The sequence below is a fragment of the Amphibalanus amphitrite genome, unplaced genomic scaffold (genome assembly GCF_019059575.1).
Source record: "Amphibalanus amphitrite isolate SeventyFive unplaced genomic scaffold, NRLGWU_Aamphi_draft 000018F_arrow, whole genome shotgun sequence".
NCBI classification, from domain to species: Eukaryota; Metazoa; Arthropoda; class Thecostraca; order Balanomorpha; family Balanidae; genus Amphibalanus; species Amphibalanus amphitrite.
In genome coordinates, this window is record NW_024881514.1 from 1,188,345 (window position 1) to 1,208,911 (window position 20,567).

At 51.9% G+C, this 20,567-nt stretch overlaps 1 protein-coding gene across 2 annotated transcripts; it reads left to right on the forward strand.

Annotated features, from left to right (window-relative positions):
• The first annotated feature begins 586 nt into the window (after nucleotides 1–586).
• LOC122388704 (splicing factor 1-like) lies at nucleotides 587–20,154 on the forward strand. 2 transcript variants are annotated; one of them, XM_043380014.1, is made up of 8 exons: nucleotides 587–605; nucleotides 13,408–13,638; nucleotides 13,855–13,998; nucleotides 14,847–14,922; nucleotides 16,623–16,775; nucleotides 17,098–17,204; nucleotides 17,452–17,777; nucleotides 17,975–20,154. In XM_043380014.1, the coding sequence occupies exons 2-8, from the start codon at nucleotides 13,476–13,478 to the stop codon at nucleotides 18,908–18,910; spliced, it is 1,905 nt and encodes a 634-aa protein (XP_043235949.1). In that variant the 5' UTR covers nucleotides 587–605; nucleotides 13,408–13,475; the 3' UTR covers nucleotides 18,911–20,154. The 2 variants fall into 2 exon arrangements, with proteins under 2 accessions (XP_043235949.1, XP_043235960.1); XM_043380025.1 differs by lacking the exon at nucleotides 587–605 and adding an exon at nucleotides 2,858–2,876.
• The last annotated feature ends 413 nt before the right edge of the window (nucleotides 20,155–20,567 follow it).

Below are 20,567 nucleotides of genomic sequence, written 5' to 3' on the forward strand. Positions count from 1 at the left end.
TCAGTAACCCGCTTGGAAAAGATATCCTTATCTTCCACTCGGAGCCATGAAGAATCCTCTATATCATGCAATTCCATTTGAATACCAACCATACACTTCCTACGTTTTCCAGCGTTTTGTATCTTCTGTATCTTCTTTTGTATTTGTATCTTCTGAGTATAAGCTTGATAGTAAAATAACCGCAGGGTCGATCAAATTAAAATGAATTACTATCAACTCGCGGCCTATCAGCGTGAGCTCCCCCAAACTCGTCCTTTTGGTTTGGTTTTGTGGAACTGAATCCTTGAACTGAATGGTCAAGGAAATGATAATTTCAAAAGATGTTTTCAATAACATTATCAATACGTCACAGGCTTAGATAAAAATGTCACAGGCCGACACTCCAGTCTTTTCTGTTTGATCGGTTTGCACCTGTTTTTAATCTTATTTTTGTTTTTCTAAATACCAGAACACTTTTTAAGAGCGATTTAAGTATCTAAACGTCATTTAGCATTTATTTTCTTTAAAAAATGCATTTACCTGAAGCTAAACTGATGACGTCATCAAATGTAGGCTCCGAATTGTCATATCTATCAACGTAAATAACGTGCCATTGCGGCGATTGTGTGAGGAGGTTTCACGATTGTTTTGCATTTATTGGTTATCTGTTATGAAAATCTGCGTTTCTTGTGCACGCATTATGCCAATTATCACTCATTTATTATTTTCTTTTTGGTATGATGCTATTTGGGACGTTCCTTGCCAAAAAACAGGCATTGATGAATGCGTCGATATTGTCTCTTTTTACTGCCTCGCAAATTTCAACCGGTGTACCCAAGGCAGTATAGGTGTACCTTTGAAGTATTATGGATGAAGTATTCCTGGATAGGACACTGCTTATTCCCCTACACTAGCGCCACTTTGTACGTGCCAAATTCAGCGCATGGCGGCGGGCTGGCGGCTGAATTTTTCGGTGCAGGGCGGCCGCATAATTTTCTGGCGAAAGACTGTTCAGTAGGCTGAGCTATGGTCAAGCGTGCCCATTTTTGGGAACGCATTTTCGTTCCCATGTTTGGGAACGATAAACCCAAATATGGGAACGCCATGTAGGCATTGTTTAAAACAAGAAGAAGAACCGTGAAATGACGTCCAAAAAAATAAAACGATCGTGAACCGCCTGATATTTGTCTCAATATTGTTGGGAAAGAGTTTGATATTGTAAGGCCCATCGTAGCTTCAAATCGTTCCTCTATTTCTAAAGCAGTCCACCGCCCGGGCCGCGTGCCCAAATTTGGGAACGCTCTCGTACACTGGCGCTGCAAGCGATCCTTATTATAGGAACGGCGTACCCAAAATTGGGAACGATTTCACCTACGCCTTTCACGGGCTCTTATCATTAACAAGCATCACGTCCAACGCCGCAGGTTATTGTTAACGCAACAATCATAAGATGACCTTTCCGGCAAGACCGCCGCATGTTTCGCCGGGTCTACTGCGCTCTTATTCCCGTCGATCCCGCAGCGGGCACGCCCCCCTCTGCAGGATTACGTACCTAATTCACAACGCTCAGCGATGTTCAACAAGGTCTTCCATGCCTATATACACCGTCCGCGCCGAGGATGGAGGCATGTAAAACACCTGTCTGTTTAACACTGATAGTTGACGAGCACAAGTAAGTATCCAAAAATGGGAACGCTGAAGTGTTTCACTCTCAAAACACCTAGTCCCAATAAAAATCTACTTTTTTCCTTTCTTAATGAGTGTAAGTGGCAAAAAGCCTGGTAGGATGGGCACGAGAAATGATCAAAATCAGCATAAAAATTATAAATAAGCCACACAGGGCGACCTGCATAAAAGAAATTCCCCCAAAACGATCGTGCTTAAAAATACCGAAGGCAAAAACCACGCTCATGACGCTCCTTTAAAGCAACGCTAAACAGCTAGCATCCAAATAAAATATGTCTTTCAGGGTTGATAAAATACAGCTGGATAATTTTCAACCGCTTAAACTGAGTTTACAACAGTAGTTCGGTAAATTCACTCACGTTCCACGCGGTCGTCCGCCCCGACACCAAAAGTCAACAATATTACCTCGGAACCGTCCGCGTCCTCGCTTGCATTTGTCAGCATCTGGTGTCGATAGTATGAAAGTTCATCACCAGGCGAAAATTATTATACTTTACCTCAAACTAAAAAATGCTTCATTTTCCTTAAAATTGCATGTTAAATGTCGTATAACCCATATTTCCACCATTCTGTCATTTTTGAAAAATCATTAAAAATATCATTCCACGGTCAATTTCCTTGTTCCACGGTCAGATTAAAGATAACTTTATGGAGATTTAGTAGATACTTAATCAGCGTGCACTTTTTTGAGACGTGATGCACTTTTGAGTTTTAGTGGGCGAACGGCCGAAAAATTGCCTTCCGTTCTCATAAATGGGAACGCCCGTTCCCATATTTGGGAACTCCGTTCCCAAAAATGGGAACGTTCCTATATTTGGGTACTCATGACCATAGTTCCGCCTACTGTGTTGCCTAGCTGGCACGCTGAGCTCTGTTCAGTGTTCGGTCGCTGTTTTTATATCAGCGTGCTGTTGGTTTTCCCCATATAAGGAAGTTATTGCTGGCGCTTCTTGGCCTCTCATTGGTCCAACGAATAGACCATTTGAGTTTGACCAATGAGGAGCCAAGAATTAGCATGCTCGCAGCCTGCTGGTAAATAAACGGGGGCGAACAGGGCTCTGGCCAGTCTAGCTGGCAGCAGGTTTGCCCTGCGGGCAGTGGGCGGCTCTGGAAAGTTTTGGGACGGGACGTCTCCGCCGCAGTCATCACTTGCTTGAAATGGGGATTGGGGAGCCGCCCTTTGTCTACTCGGCGGAGAAGCGGCCGCCCAGGTGAGGCCTCAACGATATGGGCGCAAAATGACCTTAGCAGTCGGCGCGCCCTAAAGCCCTAATCAACAAACAAACCTCAGCATGGATATAGGTACGGAAGATCTTGTTGATCATCGCCGAACATCCAATGGGTTCCTTTGCAATCCCTTTGCAATATTGCAATGGGTCCATGCCCACTGGCCACTGCTGTATCGAGGGGAATGACAACGCGGACGACCTGGTGAAACAAGCGGCCGCCCTGCTCTCGGACGCCCGTGCACTGACCCTCGATTGTGCGGCCTCGCATCAATGGCGCGACAACTGGTCCGAGTCACTATTCAAGCGACTCATCGGGAGCACGCCACCGCTCTCTATCCCCGGAGAGGACCGAGAGAACGGCGTTTCGGAGCACCAGACGGGGTCGGGCCACTGGGCCCTGGGGCCGCTCACTCCAGTACGTGCACCAAATCGCCTGTCTCAGACTCTCAACTCCGTGGCGTGCCAGCAGTGCTCAGACAAGCTGTGCCCCGCGGCGCTCTGCGCCATGTGCCAAGAAGAGGCTGATGTGCCTTAGCACGTGCTGCTCCGCTTCCCGGCCCTCGCTGGCTCCCGCCAGCCTCGAACACACTACTCCTCCGATTCTTGTGGCCTGGGAACTTCCGGCTCCGGCCTAGTTTCACGGCACGACGCTTCAATGCCCTAAGCAGGGCTGCGGAGTCGATGAATTTACGGCGACTCCGACTCCGACTCCGACTCCGGCTTTCAAAAACCAACTCCGACTCCGACTCCGACTCCGCGCAGAAATGTCGACTCCGATCGACTCCAACTCCCGACTCCGACTCCGCACACCTGGCAGGGCTGCGGAGTCGACAGATTTTCGGTGACTCCGACTCCGACTCCGGCTGGGGTTTTCAATATCGACTCCGACTCCGACTCCGGTCACAACTGTCGACTCCGACCGACTCCGACTCCGACTCCGCAGCCCTGGCCCTAAGTGTATTGGGTTTCCGGGGAAATAAAACGTTTTTGGACGCTCAAACATGGGAGAGCATCCAAGGCCGCAGAACGCTCTGTCTGGTTGATATATATATATATATTAGGGTGTGTCGATAGTCGCAGATTCGCGTTAGACAAAGATATAAATTGGCGTGAGCATGCCAAAACACTAGCCCTGCAGTTGGTTTTGCGTAAAAATGCGATTTGACGAGGCTCGGGCAGGTCGAAGTTACAGCGAAAAAGTCGCAGTCGACGGTGCTGCCACCTACATTGCCAATAACGGGCACTATCATATCGTGATAATTGGGGTAGTTTCAAATGAGAAATGACTTCTATTTTTGTTCAAACTGCTTAAGAAGAAATAAAACTTTTCGGAAACACACATTTTTCCCAAATATCGCGTTCCATTTTTTCCTGTTGAGTTGTTAGGAAAGTGGTAAATTTCAAGGTTGACGGCTAAAAACGAAACAGGAGGAACAGAGCAGGAATCACCAAGACGTGTGCCGCGCCGATGCTGTAGCCTGTAGATAAGGGGTGAGCAACAGAACCAGCATACCTAACGATTTTGATTACTGATAGATATTTTTTTCTAAATGGAAGACTATTAGTAACTCAGGCAAGCCTTCTAATATAGGTATCGACAGGGTTGCGGTAAAAGGTACAATCGATGGCACATTACAATTATTCTGAGTTGGGTAACAACACTCTTCAGATACCTACCATCAACAACCTCACTATCTCCTATATGGGAGCTATATCATCTGATTCCAGCGCCCTGAAAACAAACAGGTTATTACCAAAAATCTCTATATTAGCGCCTACCGACATACGCTGAATGACGCTATCAATACCCGACATTTGTAAAAGGTGATTCGCCACACAGCCCGCCGGCGTCTGAGGGGTTGAATAAGTGAGCCAGATTGCCAGCGACTCACCGCTGAACTACCGGGCATAACAAAACGGACGATGCGACATGACTTAGAGATCATCACAGACGCAACGAAAAATGTAACCGAAGGCCATCTGAGCTGTTGTTGTTGTTGTTGTTGTGTGTTCCCTCCAGCCGCGTCACCGCGGTGTAGCCGTGCGGCTCTGGAGGTCCCTCACGGCGGCCGCCAGGGCCGCCACCTCTCCGTCGTCGCGGACGTCTTCCGGGTTCAGGAAAATCGTTCCGTACATCCGGAGACGCCAGCCCATGAGGGCCGGGCACCGGAAGAAGAAGTGCCGGGGCGTGTCGGCCTCCTACCGGCACACGGTGCACCGGCCCGCCGCACAGTCGGTGTCAGGGCACTGGCGGCAATCGTCGGAAAGGTTCCGTCCAATCCGGTGAAGGTATTGGCGGGATCCTGACCAGTGGCCCGCGCGGAGTTGATGGACGTCGACGGCCGACGATCTGTCCCCCGTCGCGGCCGGCGGCGGCAGCCGGTTCTCCATCAGGGTCCGGTACCAGCCCTCCGGCCAGGCGGCGATGGTGCGGTCGCGGGCCAGTCTGGCGGCCGCGCGGTGGGCGGTAGCGACGTCCACCGGGACAGCCGCCTGGGGGAGCGCGGTCGCCTCCTTGGCGATCTGGTCGGCGCGCTCGTTTTCGTCGACGCCGCAATGGGACGGCACCCACTGTAGGTGGATCCGGCGGGACGGACCGGCCAGGGCCGCTAGTTCGGTCCAGATGGCGGCTCCTAGCAGGGTCTTCTGGGACGCCGGGCCCTCTCTCAGCGTCGCGAGGGCCGACTGCGAATCCGAGCAGATGGTGATCGGCGCGCTCGGCTGGTGCGGGTGGTCGCGCAGGTGGTTCAGGGCCGCGCGGAGTGTGACCATCTCCGCCCTGAAGCTCGAGCAAAGTTGACCGGCAGGGACGCGTAGCTCGTCGGTTGCACCGTCCGGCCACTCCACAAAGGCTCCTGCTCCTCCGCTGCGGACTCCCGCATCCGCCGACCCATCCGTCCAAACCCAGATGGCTTGCTGGGGGAGGGACGCTAGGTGTCTCTGCGCCGCCTGGTGCAGTTCGTCAGGTGGGGCGTCCCGCCGCAACGCTCCGATGTCCAGGGAGAGTGTGACGTGTGGGCAGGCGGCCACCTCCCACGGCGGCGCGCGGGCGGGCAGCAGGGGCTCGATCGTGAGCACGATCCCAGCAGCCCGCCTGGTGTCGTGCCCCACCCCGCCCCATCTGAGCTCGTGCGGAACCCTCGTTCAGATACGTAATATCGCTATCTGCCACCTCGCGGTTCCCTTGTCAAGCCGAACTCATAGGCGGCGGAACGGGGAGGGCACCGCGGCACCGTGCCCCCTTTGATTTTGGCATTTTAACATTAGCCCTATGGGCGTTGCATGGAATGAATGGGACCAAAAGTCGGCAGTGCCCCCCTTAATTGAAGGTATTCCGCCGCTACTGGCCGAACTGATGACACGCAATGGCCAGTCAGTCACAGCTCAGCTTCCTGCGGAACACAGGAAGACACATTCAGTGAGAGTCGGTGGTCATTGATTGTGTCAATATTATTGACATGGTGACTAAAGAACGGTTATATTGCGCCAACACTGTTGCCAGTAGCAGCACCACCAATCTTTTGAACTAAAACCACTTGACATCGGTAAAAAGAAACCCTCTAGCTTTTTTTTCAAGCAATCCGTGAAATAGAGGGGATTAGAAAAACTGAAAATCCAAATATTAGCACTAGATAACATAGATCTTAAATTTTGGCCAACATTTTTAAAGCATAGGTACATCAGAGGAGCTGTTGGCGGCTTACCGTCGCGTCTGTGATGATCTCTGAGTCATGTCGCATCGTCCGTTTTGTTACGCCCGGTAGTTCAGCGGTGAGTCGCTGGCAATCTGGCTCACTGATTCAACCCCTCCGACGCCGGCGGGCTGTGTGGCGAATCACCTTTTACAAATGTTGGGTATTGATAGCGTCATTCAGCATATGTCGGTAGGCGCTAATACAGAGATTTTTTATGATAACCTGTTTGTTTTCAGGGCGCTGGAATCAGATGAAATAGCTCCCATATAGGAGATAGTGAGGTTGTTGATGGTAGGTATCTGAAGAGTGTTGTTTCCCAACTCAGAATAATTGTAATGTGCCATCGATTGTACCTTTTACCGCAACCCTGTCGATACCTATATTAGAAGGCTTGCCTGAGTTACTAATAGTCTTTCATTTAGAGAAAAATATCTATCACTAATCAAAATCGTTAGGTATGCTGGTTCTGTTGCTCACCCCTTATCTACAGGCTACAGCATCGGCGCGGCGCACGTCTTGGTGATTCCTGCTCTGTTCCTCCTGTTTCGTTTTTTAGCCGTCAACCTTGAAATTTACCACTTTCCTAACAACTCAACAGGAAAAAATGGAACGCGATATTTGGGAAAAATGTATGTTTCCGAATTGTTTTATTTCTTCTTAAGCAGTTTGAACAAAAATAGAAGTCATTTCTCATTTGAAACTACCCCAATTATAACGATATGATAGTGCCCGTTATTGGCAATGTAGGTGGCAGCACCGTCGACTGCGACTTTTTCGCTGTAACCAAGGCCGTATAAGAGAGGTAGAATCATCCCGCGATTTCCAATGGACCGGTCGCTAAGCATTAGCGTGACGTCACTGGTGGAGACCGGGCGGCGCCCGGCTCCAAGCTGTACGTCTGGTACATTTGGCACCGTATAGTTGTTGTTACTGAATGTAACGACAACTAATGACTCCTAATAGCTTTTTTACTCGCCTAGAGCTGATTTCCTTGCCGGTACATTGCCGACCCGAGCCCCAGGGTTGACAATCATGGGATATGGGTCGGATGGGCGACCTCGCGACGGGAGGAGGAACGATTGCAATTGTTGTGTCCCGCACCGCCGATTGCTTTCTCATCTGCACCCGGGGGGAGGGGAAGCAGGGGACACGTGCCCCCATCGGATCAGGGGGCCTCTCGGGCCAGAGGGGCCTTGCGACGCCAATTGGCGGCTGAGGGTCCACGCTGGCATCTTTCGACTCAGCAGGGCCCCGCAGGGCTCGTAAGAACACCTTATGTGCTCCGAAGAGCCACACTTCTTTCCATAAGAGCCCCACACCGGCTTTTTAGTGTCCCTTGTCGGCCTTTGAGGGCCCCTTGCCGGCTTCTCAGGGCCTATTGGCGACCTCTGAGGGCTGCTTGCCGGCCTCTGAGGGCCCTTACCGGCCTATCAGGGACCTGCAGCTCTAAGGGTTCCACACACGTCTGCGATGACCCCCTAAGGCCTAAACCAATGGTTGAAAGCCCCCACAACGGCGCCTGCGAGGGCCCTCACCGGCGGCTGTGAATGCCCCACACCGATGCCTAGCTGAGGGCCCCACACTTACACCTCTGAGTGCAACCGGCATCCCTGAATGAGGTCCCAAAAGCAGCGCTTCTTAAGGCCATATATCGGCGGCTCTGGGGGCTCAACGCCGGAGCCTCTGACGGCCTCAGACGGGACCTGCGCATCGGACGGCCACTCACCGGTGACCTTTGAGGGCCCCACACCGGCGACTCTGAGGGCCCCACTCACCACTGGCGTCTGAGTGTACGTACCTTGCTGGTCTCTAAGGACTCCACAGGCCTCCCGAAGGCACCGCAGACCTCTTGAGAGCCCCTTGTCGGTCTCTGAGAGCCCCTGTCGGCCTGTAAAGGGTTCGAGCCAGCAGCTCTAAGGGTCCCACACCCGATCCTGTGACAACCCCACACTGCAGTGTCTCTGAGGGCCCACAACGGCAACTGTGAGGGCCTCACCGGCGCCTCTGAGGGCCCACAGCGGCACCTCTGGGGGCCCCGCACCAATGCCTCTGAGAGCATCACACCGGTAGGTACTTATGAGGGCCCACACCAGTGCATCCAAAGGCTTCATAACCGGCGGCCCTGAGGGCCCTACACGGGTGATTTTGAGGGGCCTACCGAAGGCACCACACAATCCCTTAGTCTCGCTGAGCTTCTATCCCAATCCCATACCGGCTTCTATCCCATTCCGGCTCAACTAATTAGCAGCCCAGCTCCCCCCCCCCCCCCCCCTCCATGGGTCAGCAGCGCCGCGCCGGTGCCGGGGGCCAGCGCCATCGGGGCGGCAGTCGGCCACGCGCACTCAATGGTTAGCGCTTAGCATCGGCGGCTAGCGCACGCCCGGTGTGTTATCGGCCGTGAGCCGCTCCAAAACGGCTGCAGTAACTGGTCGATATAGGTAGTAAGTAGATGCAGAGATGCAGGTGGATTGATGACCGGCAAGCTTTTGTGTTTTACGAGGGTGAAGGGTCGGAGTCGGCTGATAAGTGGTGAGCGGATTTTATCAGATGCCGGTTCACTATGACCTTTGTCCGGGTCCTGATATCCTGACGCACTCTTGGAGAGCCGAACCACAGCAAAACTCCATCCACGACTGTATCTATACGGTAGGGGTGGAGATCTGTCAAAATGTCAGGGGCCAGGGGGTCCAGGCCGGGCAGATTGAGGCGCGCTGGATGAAGTTCCATTAACTTACATAGCAGAAATTCGTTTTCAGGGGGGTCCTGACCCCCCCCCCCCCAGCCCCCCCCCCCCCCCCCGAGATCTCCACCTTTGCTATACGGCTTACGCTTTTCTGAAAACGTCTGCGTTTGGCCTTCTACGGGCCCGGCCGGCCGGCCCCGATTGGCGGTCCTCCAGTGACGTCACCGGTAGTGTTAAGCTGATTGGCGAATAATACATGGGAAGAACCGGGACGACATTCCCCTGGCTGTAACTTCGACCTGCCCGAGCCTCGTCAAATCGCATTTTTACGCAAAACCAACTGCAGGGCTAGTGTTTTGGCATGCTCCCGCCAATTTATATCTTTGTCTAACGCGAATCTGTGAGAAAAACCCCTCTGTCGACACACCCTAATATATATATAATATATATATATATATATATATACATATATATATATATATATATATATATATATATATATATATATATATATATATATATATATATATATATAAAAATTATAAGTGGATTAATTTTGGCACAAATAATAAGCACTAAATTTTCGGCGCACGTCATGCAGAAATTTCAGCGCAAAATCGCTTGCGCCGAATTTTGGTGCAAGAGAGTCTCACGGGCGTCCGGCGTAGTGTATAGATGTTTTCCAGTCGGGGCCATGGTGTGGTACGAATCAGATATTGCGTGAAACTACTGTGGGCATGGGCGGCCCATGTTTCCACCCTGATGAACTGCCAAGAGAGAAAACTGCAAGTGCTGAAACCTACATGTTGTGGTCAAAGCCCTTATTCAGTGCTGGCTTGCACTTTCAGTCTGATTACCTTACCTTACCTTACCTCAAAGTGAACGGGATGTGTAAAGGCCACGTAGCGTCACGCGGTAAGCGGCCCTCGAAAAACAGTCAAAAATAAATAATGACGGAAACACTTAAGCCATTGTTTGGGTCAAGTCAAAGGCCAGGTCGCCAGAGGTCATCAAAGGTCGAATTTAGTCCATTTTAATAATGTTGGAAACTGCCAACGGCTAACTCGGAAACCATTAGAGCTACCTAGAGCGCCGCGGAAAAGCCCATTCGATAGCCCTTTTACAGGCCTTTCAGGGCATTGTTCTAAGATTTGACCTCAGGTCAACGGTTTAGCCTCCGGAGGGCAACACCTCCCAAATTAGTAGTTTTTAAAAAAACGTTTTTTCTGCGATAACTTTTGATTCAAGACAGTGACTACATTTATTTTGCCAGTATCGTGTTCATCTCGTTGAGGCGCGTCGAATTAACCATAATTTGACCTTAAAAGGTCATTTTGAAAATTTGACCTTAGGTCACGGTCATGACCTGACCGGAAAAGGTCAGTTGCATATCAGTCGATCCGTATCGTCGAGCTGAATACAACTGAGGTGTTTTCGTCGCTCTAGCATGTCAGCTGTCAAGATTTATTGGCAAGAAAACTGCTGGGGACCTTTCATGACCTGATATGACCTCAGGGACATAAGGAAAGGTCACGGGTGCTATTTTTGGATTCAGCTTGTCACGCTTACCTGTAACTCGATGTTAGAGAGTGTTAGGAATGACGTTCGTCCAAAAGAGACTCTTTTCAATTTCTCCCATTGACTTATAGGTAATGGAGAGGTCGCAAAATTGACCTGACCTTATACCACCGATATCAAATTTCGGATATAGGTATACGTTTTGTACATACTGTTGCTCTTATCAATCGCTGACAGTTTCGAGGTGATCGTTCAGTCGGTGTTGTTATCACGAGGATTGCAACTTTTTCTGAGGTGAGGCCACTTGACGTGACCTGGTGAGTGGTGACCTGACCTTGAGAGCCCTGGGTCGACATTTTCACATGTGCGGAAAAGATGCACCGCAAGGGGGGGGGGGGGCTCAAACACCTCCCCCGGCCCGGCGCGGGTTAAGCTCGTGCAAGGTTCGAGTCAAAAGTTATTGCAGAAAAACTGATTCCGAACAATAGCCTTTTTCACAGTTTTTGCCCTCTGCAGGCAAAACCGATGACAGCAGTTCAAATCTGAGACAATTATTCAGAAAGTGTTAATAGGGCTATCAAATGCCCTTTTGGGGGTGTGCTGTAGAGTGTAGCCTGTTAGCTCTATTGCTTTTTAGTTATGCGCCGGTTTGCTTAAATTGTCGACATTGGACCTGGAAATTGGCGAAATTTGGCCTCTGACGACCTCTGTGACTTGACCTTTGACCTGGCCCATAAAAGTGACTGATGTAATTTGAAATGTCGTCATTATTTTTACGCTGTTTCGACGCCACGTTCCCCGTGTCGCTACGTGGCTCAGGCGCCGAGTTAGAAGAGGTGGTGGGGGGTGGGAGGTGCTCAGCTTCTCCCCCCCCCCCCCTCCAGCAGGACGAGGAAATCCAGGAGCCCCAGCGGGGCGCAGGTTAACTCTCGCCGGCCGAGGAGGGGGGGGGAGTGCCGCCACCTCCCCCCCCCCCCGTAGGGTTTTCGCGAAGCTCCAACCACGCTGGTGATAGAGAGCTGAAACTTGGCATACCTGACCTTTGATTCAAGTCAGATCTTTTGACACCAACCGCATTTTCGGGTCAGGTCAGGTCAGGTCACTGACCTATGACGTCATAAGTGAACTTCTGCACGGACTTCAGATGTCGCAACTTCGCAACGCCCTCACTGCCAGGGAGCTTTCACAGGGAAATGAAACTTTCAGGACCTAGTACCCATTAGGAGTCTCACAACTTGTATATCCGGATTTTCCCTAAAAGTCATATGAGGTCAGGTCATTTTCGTGACCTCACCAAATTATAAGTCAATGGGGAAAAATGAAAACTGCTATTCTGGCGCCGGGAACGATCTCCAACTATCTCAAGCACGCAGAATCGTGATTTCATGCTTTCCTTGCAAGGTTCGATGCGTCACTTTTGCAATGTTGACCTTGCGTGACGTCATTTATGACGTCGTTAGATTCATATTAATTTTTCGTCAATAACTCCCGATCTAATTGAGCTAGCAATTCGGTAAAGCCACCAATGGACTTAAGAAGCCCTGCCGAATCAAATGATATGCAACATGACTTCCTTCGACCAATTTCGTGACCTGGGGGCGCTGACCTGGCCGTGACCCGAGGTCAACACCCTAAGTTGACCTCACCCAAACAAAAAGTATATCATTCGACGCGCCTGAGCGAGGCGAACACGACGGTGCCAAAATCGCGGCTCTGCGGCCGTTTTTTGCGAAGTTATTCGCCAAAAACGGAACCGGAACATCAGATCAAACGGTACTTGATCTGACCTCAGAGGTCACCGGTTGACTTAGGACCTTAAAATCGGTTGGGTATCAATCTCTGCGTCTCGTAAGGGCGCTTACGCTCTTTTTTCGCGACGCGCTAGCTCCACCAGGGGCAAAACGGTGATGGGGGTGGTGTCGTACCCCCCCCCCCCCCTCGGCCGGTGCGTATGTAGAAAACCAATAGTTTCGGCAAGGGTTAATATGTCATTGTCATAGAGTTTCCTTATGCAGCCCTGCTATGAAGTTTGAAGTGACTGCTGACCATAGTTGGGTCAATCAGGTTGTCTTGCATATTGTTACTAGATTGAGAACGTGGAAAAACATCCCTGTATAGAAAGGAAAGATGTAGGTATATCCCTAAAAGCTCATTTGGACCTCAGCTTCAGTGATATCTCATCTGGCTATCTCACCTGGTTGAGTAGGTAATGGGCTCCTTTTGTCGGAAAGATGGAGGCAAGAAAGGATGCCAAGGAGAATGAATCAATGAAGGAACCCTGAATATTAGATGTGTCAGCCCTATTTTTCCAGCCAATCTTGCAGCAGTAAATATTTGATGTATTATTTATGTATTGTATTATGTATTACCCTTATATTGTTTTTCAACTAAAAAAAAAGACCTTCATAATCATAATCTCATTGCCTTTTGGATCGGGTGCAAAACTTGACTATGACTATATATACAAAATATCACAGAAGTAGTAGAAACAAAGATAATTTTATCGATGGTATAGGTAATATTTGCCTACCTTCACCGGTAATTTTTCAATCAAATGTGTGTTAGGTGTGTTTGCTGCTCACAGTGTTACTCTTGCTAAAAAAAAAATTATCCACAGGGTGACACCAGCAGTGGAGTGCGGCAGGATCTGGTGCAGACACAGTGAGGCCCCCCAAGTTCAGTCTTATGTTGGGAAGAGGCCAGAGTCTGGGTGGCGGCGCTCTGCTGAGCGCGGGCTACCTGTCTGGGCAGATGTCGCGCCCGCCCCCTCCACTGGCGATCACCAGTGGTCAGTGCCAGGACAGGCAGAAGAGGAAGGACGGTCATGGCAATGGTGCTGATGCTTCAGGTTAGTAGTAGTGCATACTAGCCTACTCATAAACTTCTGCACAGTAAGGAAGTGTACAGAGGACAGTGACTAACCATGTGTTTTATTGCTTTCCAAGTCCTTGAAAAAATGTTGTTCGCTGAACATTGTACAATGTCTGGGTGAAAAGAACACACTGGCTACATATGGTGAACTTATTTATAATCTCCCTGTGATGTGCACACTGCACACTGTCAGATGCTGGATCCGGCAGCGATGCCAAACGAAAGAAGAAGCGCCGTTCCCGCTGGGACTCTGACGAGAACGACAAGACGTTCATCCCCGGCATGCCGACAACCCTGCCGACCAACCTGGACAAGAGTCAGGAGCAGGCCTACCTGCGTGAGTACAGGATGGGCTTCCAGGGCGGGGAGAGGGGGCTTACAGGTGCCGGGTGGTGTTGTGCAACAAAGCAGGGTGGTCCGACCATACTACGACACATTGTCATTACACGTGGAGTGAGTGCTTGTCCGCGACGCCTGGGATACGGATTCTGACGCAGGAAGCTGTGGCATGCACCTCACGAATTATGTCATGCGTTTTAACAACTCTGTCCACAGGAATGGAATGTTGACGACGGAGACTTCAGCACTTCCTGTTAGGGGCTAATCTCGTCAACATGTTTCCTCTTTTCATTGCATAATGTTCATATCGACGTTTTCGACACTGCTGTGAATTGTGATGTTTGACTGTGCATGATTCTGTCGCGAACCATGCCGTTTTATCGAAATGTTTTTTTTTTTTATAAAGTGCTTCGTTCTCTGTCCAGCTGCTCACTTCATCACGTCCTCTTGCAGCATCACGCCCTCCATGCTCAAATCTGACGATAAATGATGTTGTGACTTGTGTTTTATGCAATTCTAATGAGACTGCCTTGAACCATTTTGGCATGTTAATGTCATTGCCCAGGTTTTCCACGCTCCGCGTTTTTACATACGCCATGCCATGCCGCCCACCAGGCGGCTCAGCCATCATTGCCACGTCGTACTGCGCTGTACCCGACGTGTTTTGGTGTCCGCTACCGTCGGTTGTGTGCTGTGCCCACTGGCGTCGTACCGTGCCTTACTCGTGCCGTGCCCTGTCGTACCGTGCCTTGCCGTGTTGTTTCGTGTCGTACTATGTCGCCGGCGCGCGGCGGTCGTTCTGACGCGCTCTCGGGCTCTGCCCGTCTCTAACTCGGCCGCTTTCAGTTCAGCTCCAAATAGAGGACTGTAGCCGGAGACTTCGCTCCGGGGACCTGGGCATCCCGTCTAACCCGGAGCAGAGGTAACCGGTCCGCTCCGGCCGCCCCGGCCCCGCCAGAGATCGGCGCGCAGATCGGAGATGGCACTCCGCGGGCAGCCGGCAGGGAGGGCTTTCTGATGGGATAATGAGAGGCAATGGAAGGGGTGGCTCTAAATTACTGTTTGCTTTGTTGGGGTCCCGTGAGAAAGGATCAGGCACAACGGGAGAAGAGCTGTTCGTTGCCAGTTGTCGCAACGGACATATCTTTCCTCTCTGGTGTCGGGGTGGGCTTGAATAACGAGAAGCCGCTATTTACTCATCAGGTTCTCTTTCATTCAAAAGCCGGCATTTATTCTCAGTGACCTGAGTTGGGTGAATTAGTTCATTAGTTGTGTTTATGCAGTTTATTTTCACTGCTTGCTCTCCTTTTACATTCGTTGTTCACTTACCTAATTGTAATGTGAGCTTATATGTGCTTGTGTACTGACATGATGTTTTCGTTTGTGGTTTCTACCATGGCAAAAGAAGGGTGCTTAAACTCCAAGCATTGCATAAAAATTAATTTAATACATCCATTACATTAATTTTTTACTGAAATCTTCAACATGCAGTCAGGGTATAGGTCAAAGCAGAGTTGAGGATATGCGAGAAAGGAAAATGACTGTGCAGCCTGTCGACACCAAGATGCAGTGTCCATGTCGCTCTCTGAACGCCTCTGTCTAAAATGGTTATCACCAGTGCAATAACATTCGGTAACCTGAACAGGACAACATCGCCACGCAGCTGCTGTTTTAATAACTTCAACTAAATACAATTGGTTTTCAGGGCGGAACCAGATTACCTGAATTTACAAATGGAAAGCAGCGGTTCGATTTGATTTGATTTGATTCACTGAGATATCGTGCGATATGCACCTGCGATCGTCGTGCTTTTTACGAGTGTCTTATCATTGAGTTTTAAGTTCTGAGCGTTGTCATAACAGCTAACAAGTACCTGCTTCCATTATCTAGGAACCTGGCTGGCGTTGAAGGCTGAATGTTAGCAGATGTAACAGGTCTTAAATGTCTTTGTCTTTTCTGGAATATAGCACAGCTCTATGCGACACGCACAGCTGGATTTTCGCTAAATAATCGTTCTTTCCCCAGCTAGCCGTGAAACCGGAATGACGCCATGCTAGAATAACCGCCCATCGATTGCGCTACGCGGGCCCAAACATCTTATTTCCATTCTTTGTTGTTTTGTCTTCACGGGACGTCGGTCTTAAGCGTTTATCTGATAGATTTCAAAGGGAATCCGATCTCGAGCGATTTTTGGTAGATGTTCCTGGCGCTCTCTATAATGTCTGCAGTTTGTTTTTTAGCTTGACACTTGTTTAATGGTCTTCTCGACCGACGACTTCATTGGCAATCTGTGGACCCATTTCATTACCTACACTTTCCTGATAAATACCCTAACAACGGTCCTTGGTTTAATCGATCATGCCACAAATCAGTTTTCACCTACAATTCATCGTATCTCAGTTTATCTGGTCAGTCACTAATGTTGAATTGTATCATACCCATTTCCAAACCCCTGAAGCCGGTACCACAATAACTCAACTTTCCTCAAGCGTCATTTCAGTTCGCTAACAGAGTATCTACCATACCGCCCTCTCCCCTGAGTAGCAGAGTGCGCCCACGCTCTCACCCCCCCCTCCCCCACGCGCGGTATGCCTCCCCTCTGACCAGCCGTGTGGCGCGCAGGTCCCCCTCGCCGGAGCCAGTGTACGGGGCGAACGGAAAGCGGCTCAACACGCGCGAGTACCGCACGCGACGCCGCCTGGAGGAGGAGCGACACAAACTCGTCCAGAAGATGCTGCAGATCAACGCCGAGTACAAGCCGCCGGCTGGCTACAAGTGAGGAACGGCACGGGCCTCGGACCGGTGTGCAGCTGTACATTGTTTTGATTAGAGTGTGTGTTTGGTGAATGGGACGGGACGTTCCATGTCCGTTCATGTTTCTGGGAAAAGTATTGAAGCAGAATTATTTAATTTGCCCTACTGCAGCCTTTGTTTTGTACTGATTCCTCGCAATTCGATCTTGAAGCGCGATTTATTTTCGATTTTCTGTGTCTTCTCGTCTTTGCTTGCGTAGCGAAGGTACGGAACGTCTGCTTGATTATCTCATAGGACTTTGGAGCAGGGCTGTTGTCGACATGACGTCTTACGTTTCCCTCAGGCCGTCCAACAGTAAGGTGACGGAGAAGATTGCCATCCCGCAGGACGAGCACCCCGACATCAACTTTGTCGGCCTGCTCATCGGCCCCCGCGGCAACACACTTAGAGGTGAGTATCCGACGCGTTCAGCAAAACAATATTTCAGTTGCCGTGAAATGCAGCTGTACTGTTTTGATATTTGTTAATTGTCGCTTTCATAAGCGATGTGGCGGATGGTTTTGTGTTTTCAGCGTGTAAATTCAATTAAATGTGTTTACTACGCCGCCCTCCACACTATCACGCGATCACAAGTTTCATTAAACGTCTCATACACATTCGCCGGTTCCCCTAGTGATGTTGGTCCCCCGTCCGCCAGCACTGGAGCAGGAGACGGGTGCCCGGATCGTGATCCGCGGCAAGGGCTCCGTCAAGGAGGGCAAGGTGGGCCGCCGAGACGGCCTGCCGATGCCGGGCGAGGACGAGCCGCTGCACGCGCTCGTCTCCTCGCTCAGCCCCGAGTGTGTGGAGCGAGCCGTGGCGCGGATCAGCGAGATCATTCGCCAGGCCGTGGAGCTGCCCGACGGAGAGAATGACCTGCGGCGCAGCCAGCTGCGCGAGCTGGCCCTCCTGAACGGCACGCTCCGCGACCAGGACGGGCAGCGCTGCATCAACTGCGGCGCCGACAACCACAAAACCTGGCAGGTGAGACCGGCGGGGATGAGTGGGAAGTGGGGATATTTACGGGGAGAGCTGGGAATAGTGCTGGACTTGGGCCTGCGCATTTGAAATTAAGATACGTGAAAGCGCGAGCATTTTGTTGAGCTATACTTTGTGGAACATTAAACGGTCCTCTGAGCATTCAGTATTGCAAAACTAGCCTTCGTGTTCTCCGCCCGCAGTGTCAAGACAAGCCGAACGTCACGAACAACATCGTCTGCACGAGCTGCGGATCGGCCGGACACGTGTCGCGGGACTGCCGGCAGCAGCGCTGCGGGCTCGGCCTCGCCGGAGGAGAGGAGCAGGCGCAGGAGAGCGCTCCGGACCCCGGCGCTCGCGCACGGATCGACGAGGAGTACCTCTGTCTAATGGCGGAGCTGGGTGAGGCCGGGCCGCCGCCGGGACGCGCTGGCGGTGCGGCTCCGTTTGGTGGTCGGCCGGGAGCCGGCGGTGGGGGGCAGAGGTGGCCCGGCCCGCCACCGGCACGAACTCTGCTGAACCAGCCACCGCCGCCGCCACCGCCGCCGCCCATGTCCGTGCCGCCACCCAACGGACGGCCGCCAGTCTGGGCCGATCCGGCCAGCTCTCAGGCGCCGCCGCTGCCGTTCCAGCAGGCGCCGCCGCCACCGTTCCAGCAGGGACCTCCCTCGGCCCTCCAGCAGGGACCCCCGCCGGCTGTCCGACAGGCACCGCCGGCCTTCCATCAGGGTCCACCACCGCCCGTCCATCAGGGGCCGCCACCTCCAAGCCACCAGGGGCCGCCGCCGACCGGTGCCGCTCGACCGGCCCTCTCCGCGCCCCCGGGTGGATTCCGGGCGCCGCTGCCGGGTCTCTCCCAGTCCGGAGACACGTCTGTCAGACCTTCCCAGCCCGCCAGCGGTGGCAGTGACAGTGTGTGGCAGTCGCCCTGGCAGCAGGGACTGCCGCCGCTGCCGGAACGGACGAGCGCGGCGCCGGGCGCGCGGCCGCTCGGCCCGCCGCCGACGGCCGGCCTGCCGCCGTGGCAGCCGCACTTTGGCGTGCCGTCGCTGCACCTCGGGCCGCTGGGCGGTCGGACAATGGACGGCCCGGGTCTGCCGGACCTGCTGGCGGCACCGCCACCGCCGCCGCCAAACTAGTTCGGGGGGAGTCGTACTGCATAGTAAACTATCGAGAGCAGCGACATGTGCTCGGTAGGATTGGGATGGAGCCGTCAGAGTGCTAGACGCAGGGAGACGAGCTGTAGGTCTGTATGGTATCGCAGCATTGATATCAAGACGGAACAGTCGCAGTGAGTGTTATCATTTGATTGTCAAAAGACGTTGGCTGTCAGGAACCGTACCAGAAGCAGCATCCGACGTATCGGCTGCTCGACTGAGTGGCATATCTGTTTGACAGGAAGTTTGAGTGGTGCTCCACCCAATAGAGCGGAGTTTGAGTGGTGGAAGTTTGAGTGCTATACGAGCAGGGTTTTTATGTTTTCCGGCTGAACTGTCTGAACGCCGCGCCGTATGAAGTGTGCGAAATGCGCGTTGAGTGGTCCGGAAACGGCTGCGTGGCTCAGGATATGGAACTGCGCTGGAAGAGGAACTGAGCTCGGTTGGAACTAAGTCTCAGACCACGTGCATCCAACTATGAGTTCCGGCACTCTGATAACCCAGGGTTATTCTGAGAAGCACCGTGTGGTTCCGGAGGATACCGTGGAACTCTAGCGGCGCTACTGAGTTCCCAAGTGCAGCACCGTGGTGCCCTCGTCTGGCTGCTCTAAGGTACTGTGCAGTGCTCCCAGGTGCTCCGTGGTGTTTCAAGACACACTGCTGTACTGCGATGGCGGTCCAATGCGCGAACACTGGAGTTCGCGAAGGCTCCGGGGTTCTGCAGGCCATCTGGGATATGTCGACACGGTCCACCCACCGGGATTCCATCAGGTCAGTCCAAGGCGTTCCGTACGGGCCTTCTGTTCGCTATGGACGTTCACGGGTTACCCGTTTCCCGCGGGTTACCCATTTCCTGGGTAGAGTGGGTAGGGGCGTGGGTAGCGACATGCAGCTCCAATTTAAACTCGTGTTCTGATGAATTTTGTCAAGTCGCTCGTTGCGTACACATTACGCAGTAAGGGGTGCGGCTGTTGGTTTGGTTGTCCCGGTGGGTTTTGGCTGCTGCACATGCGTGTTGTGTGTTAAACTGAGTGAGTCCTACAAACCGTACGGCTGGATGCGAAGTAATGCTGGACTGCACATGTTTCAGCTAGGATGTTTGACTGATCTCGGGTAGAATTTTGGCACAAAGGGACGGTTTACCGCACCGAGTTCAGGACTAGGTCACTATGTTTGAATGCATTTGCACGCATGAACAACTTAGTCAATACATTGCTGACTCGCCATCCATGACTTTAGTTTCTCTCCCCCTCGTTACGGTACTATGGGTACTGGTCTGACAGGGGTGGGAGACCACGTATGACCTGTTTATACCTCGCCCGCCGGCCGCTTACCGTCATGCTTCACTGATTACAGCTGCTGTGAGTGCGTCAACATCGTGAGGGCGGTGAACCCCCCCCCCCCCCCCCCACCCCCCCCCCCCCCAGCTGTCTGAGTATGCGGTGTTAGAGAACAATGTCGATTCATGCTGCCCGGTGTGAATCATTCAGAATGGCAAACTTCACTGCGCATCAAATGCGAAGTGTACGATTTCCTTGTAAAACCCCCTAAAGACCAGCATCAAACTTTTGAACTAGTTTTGTTAGTTTTATGATTGTGATACTGATCACGGTGCTCGATCATTTTTCCGTCATTAATT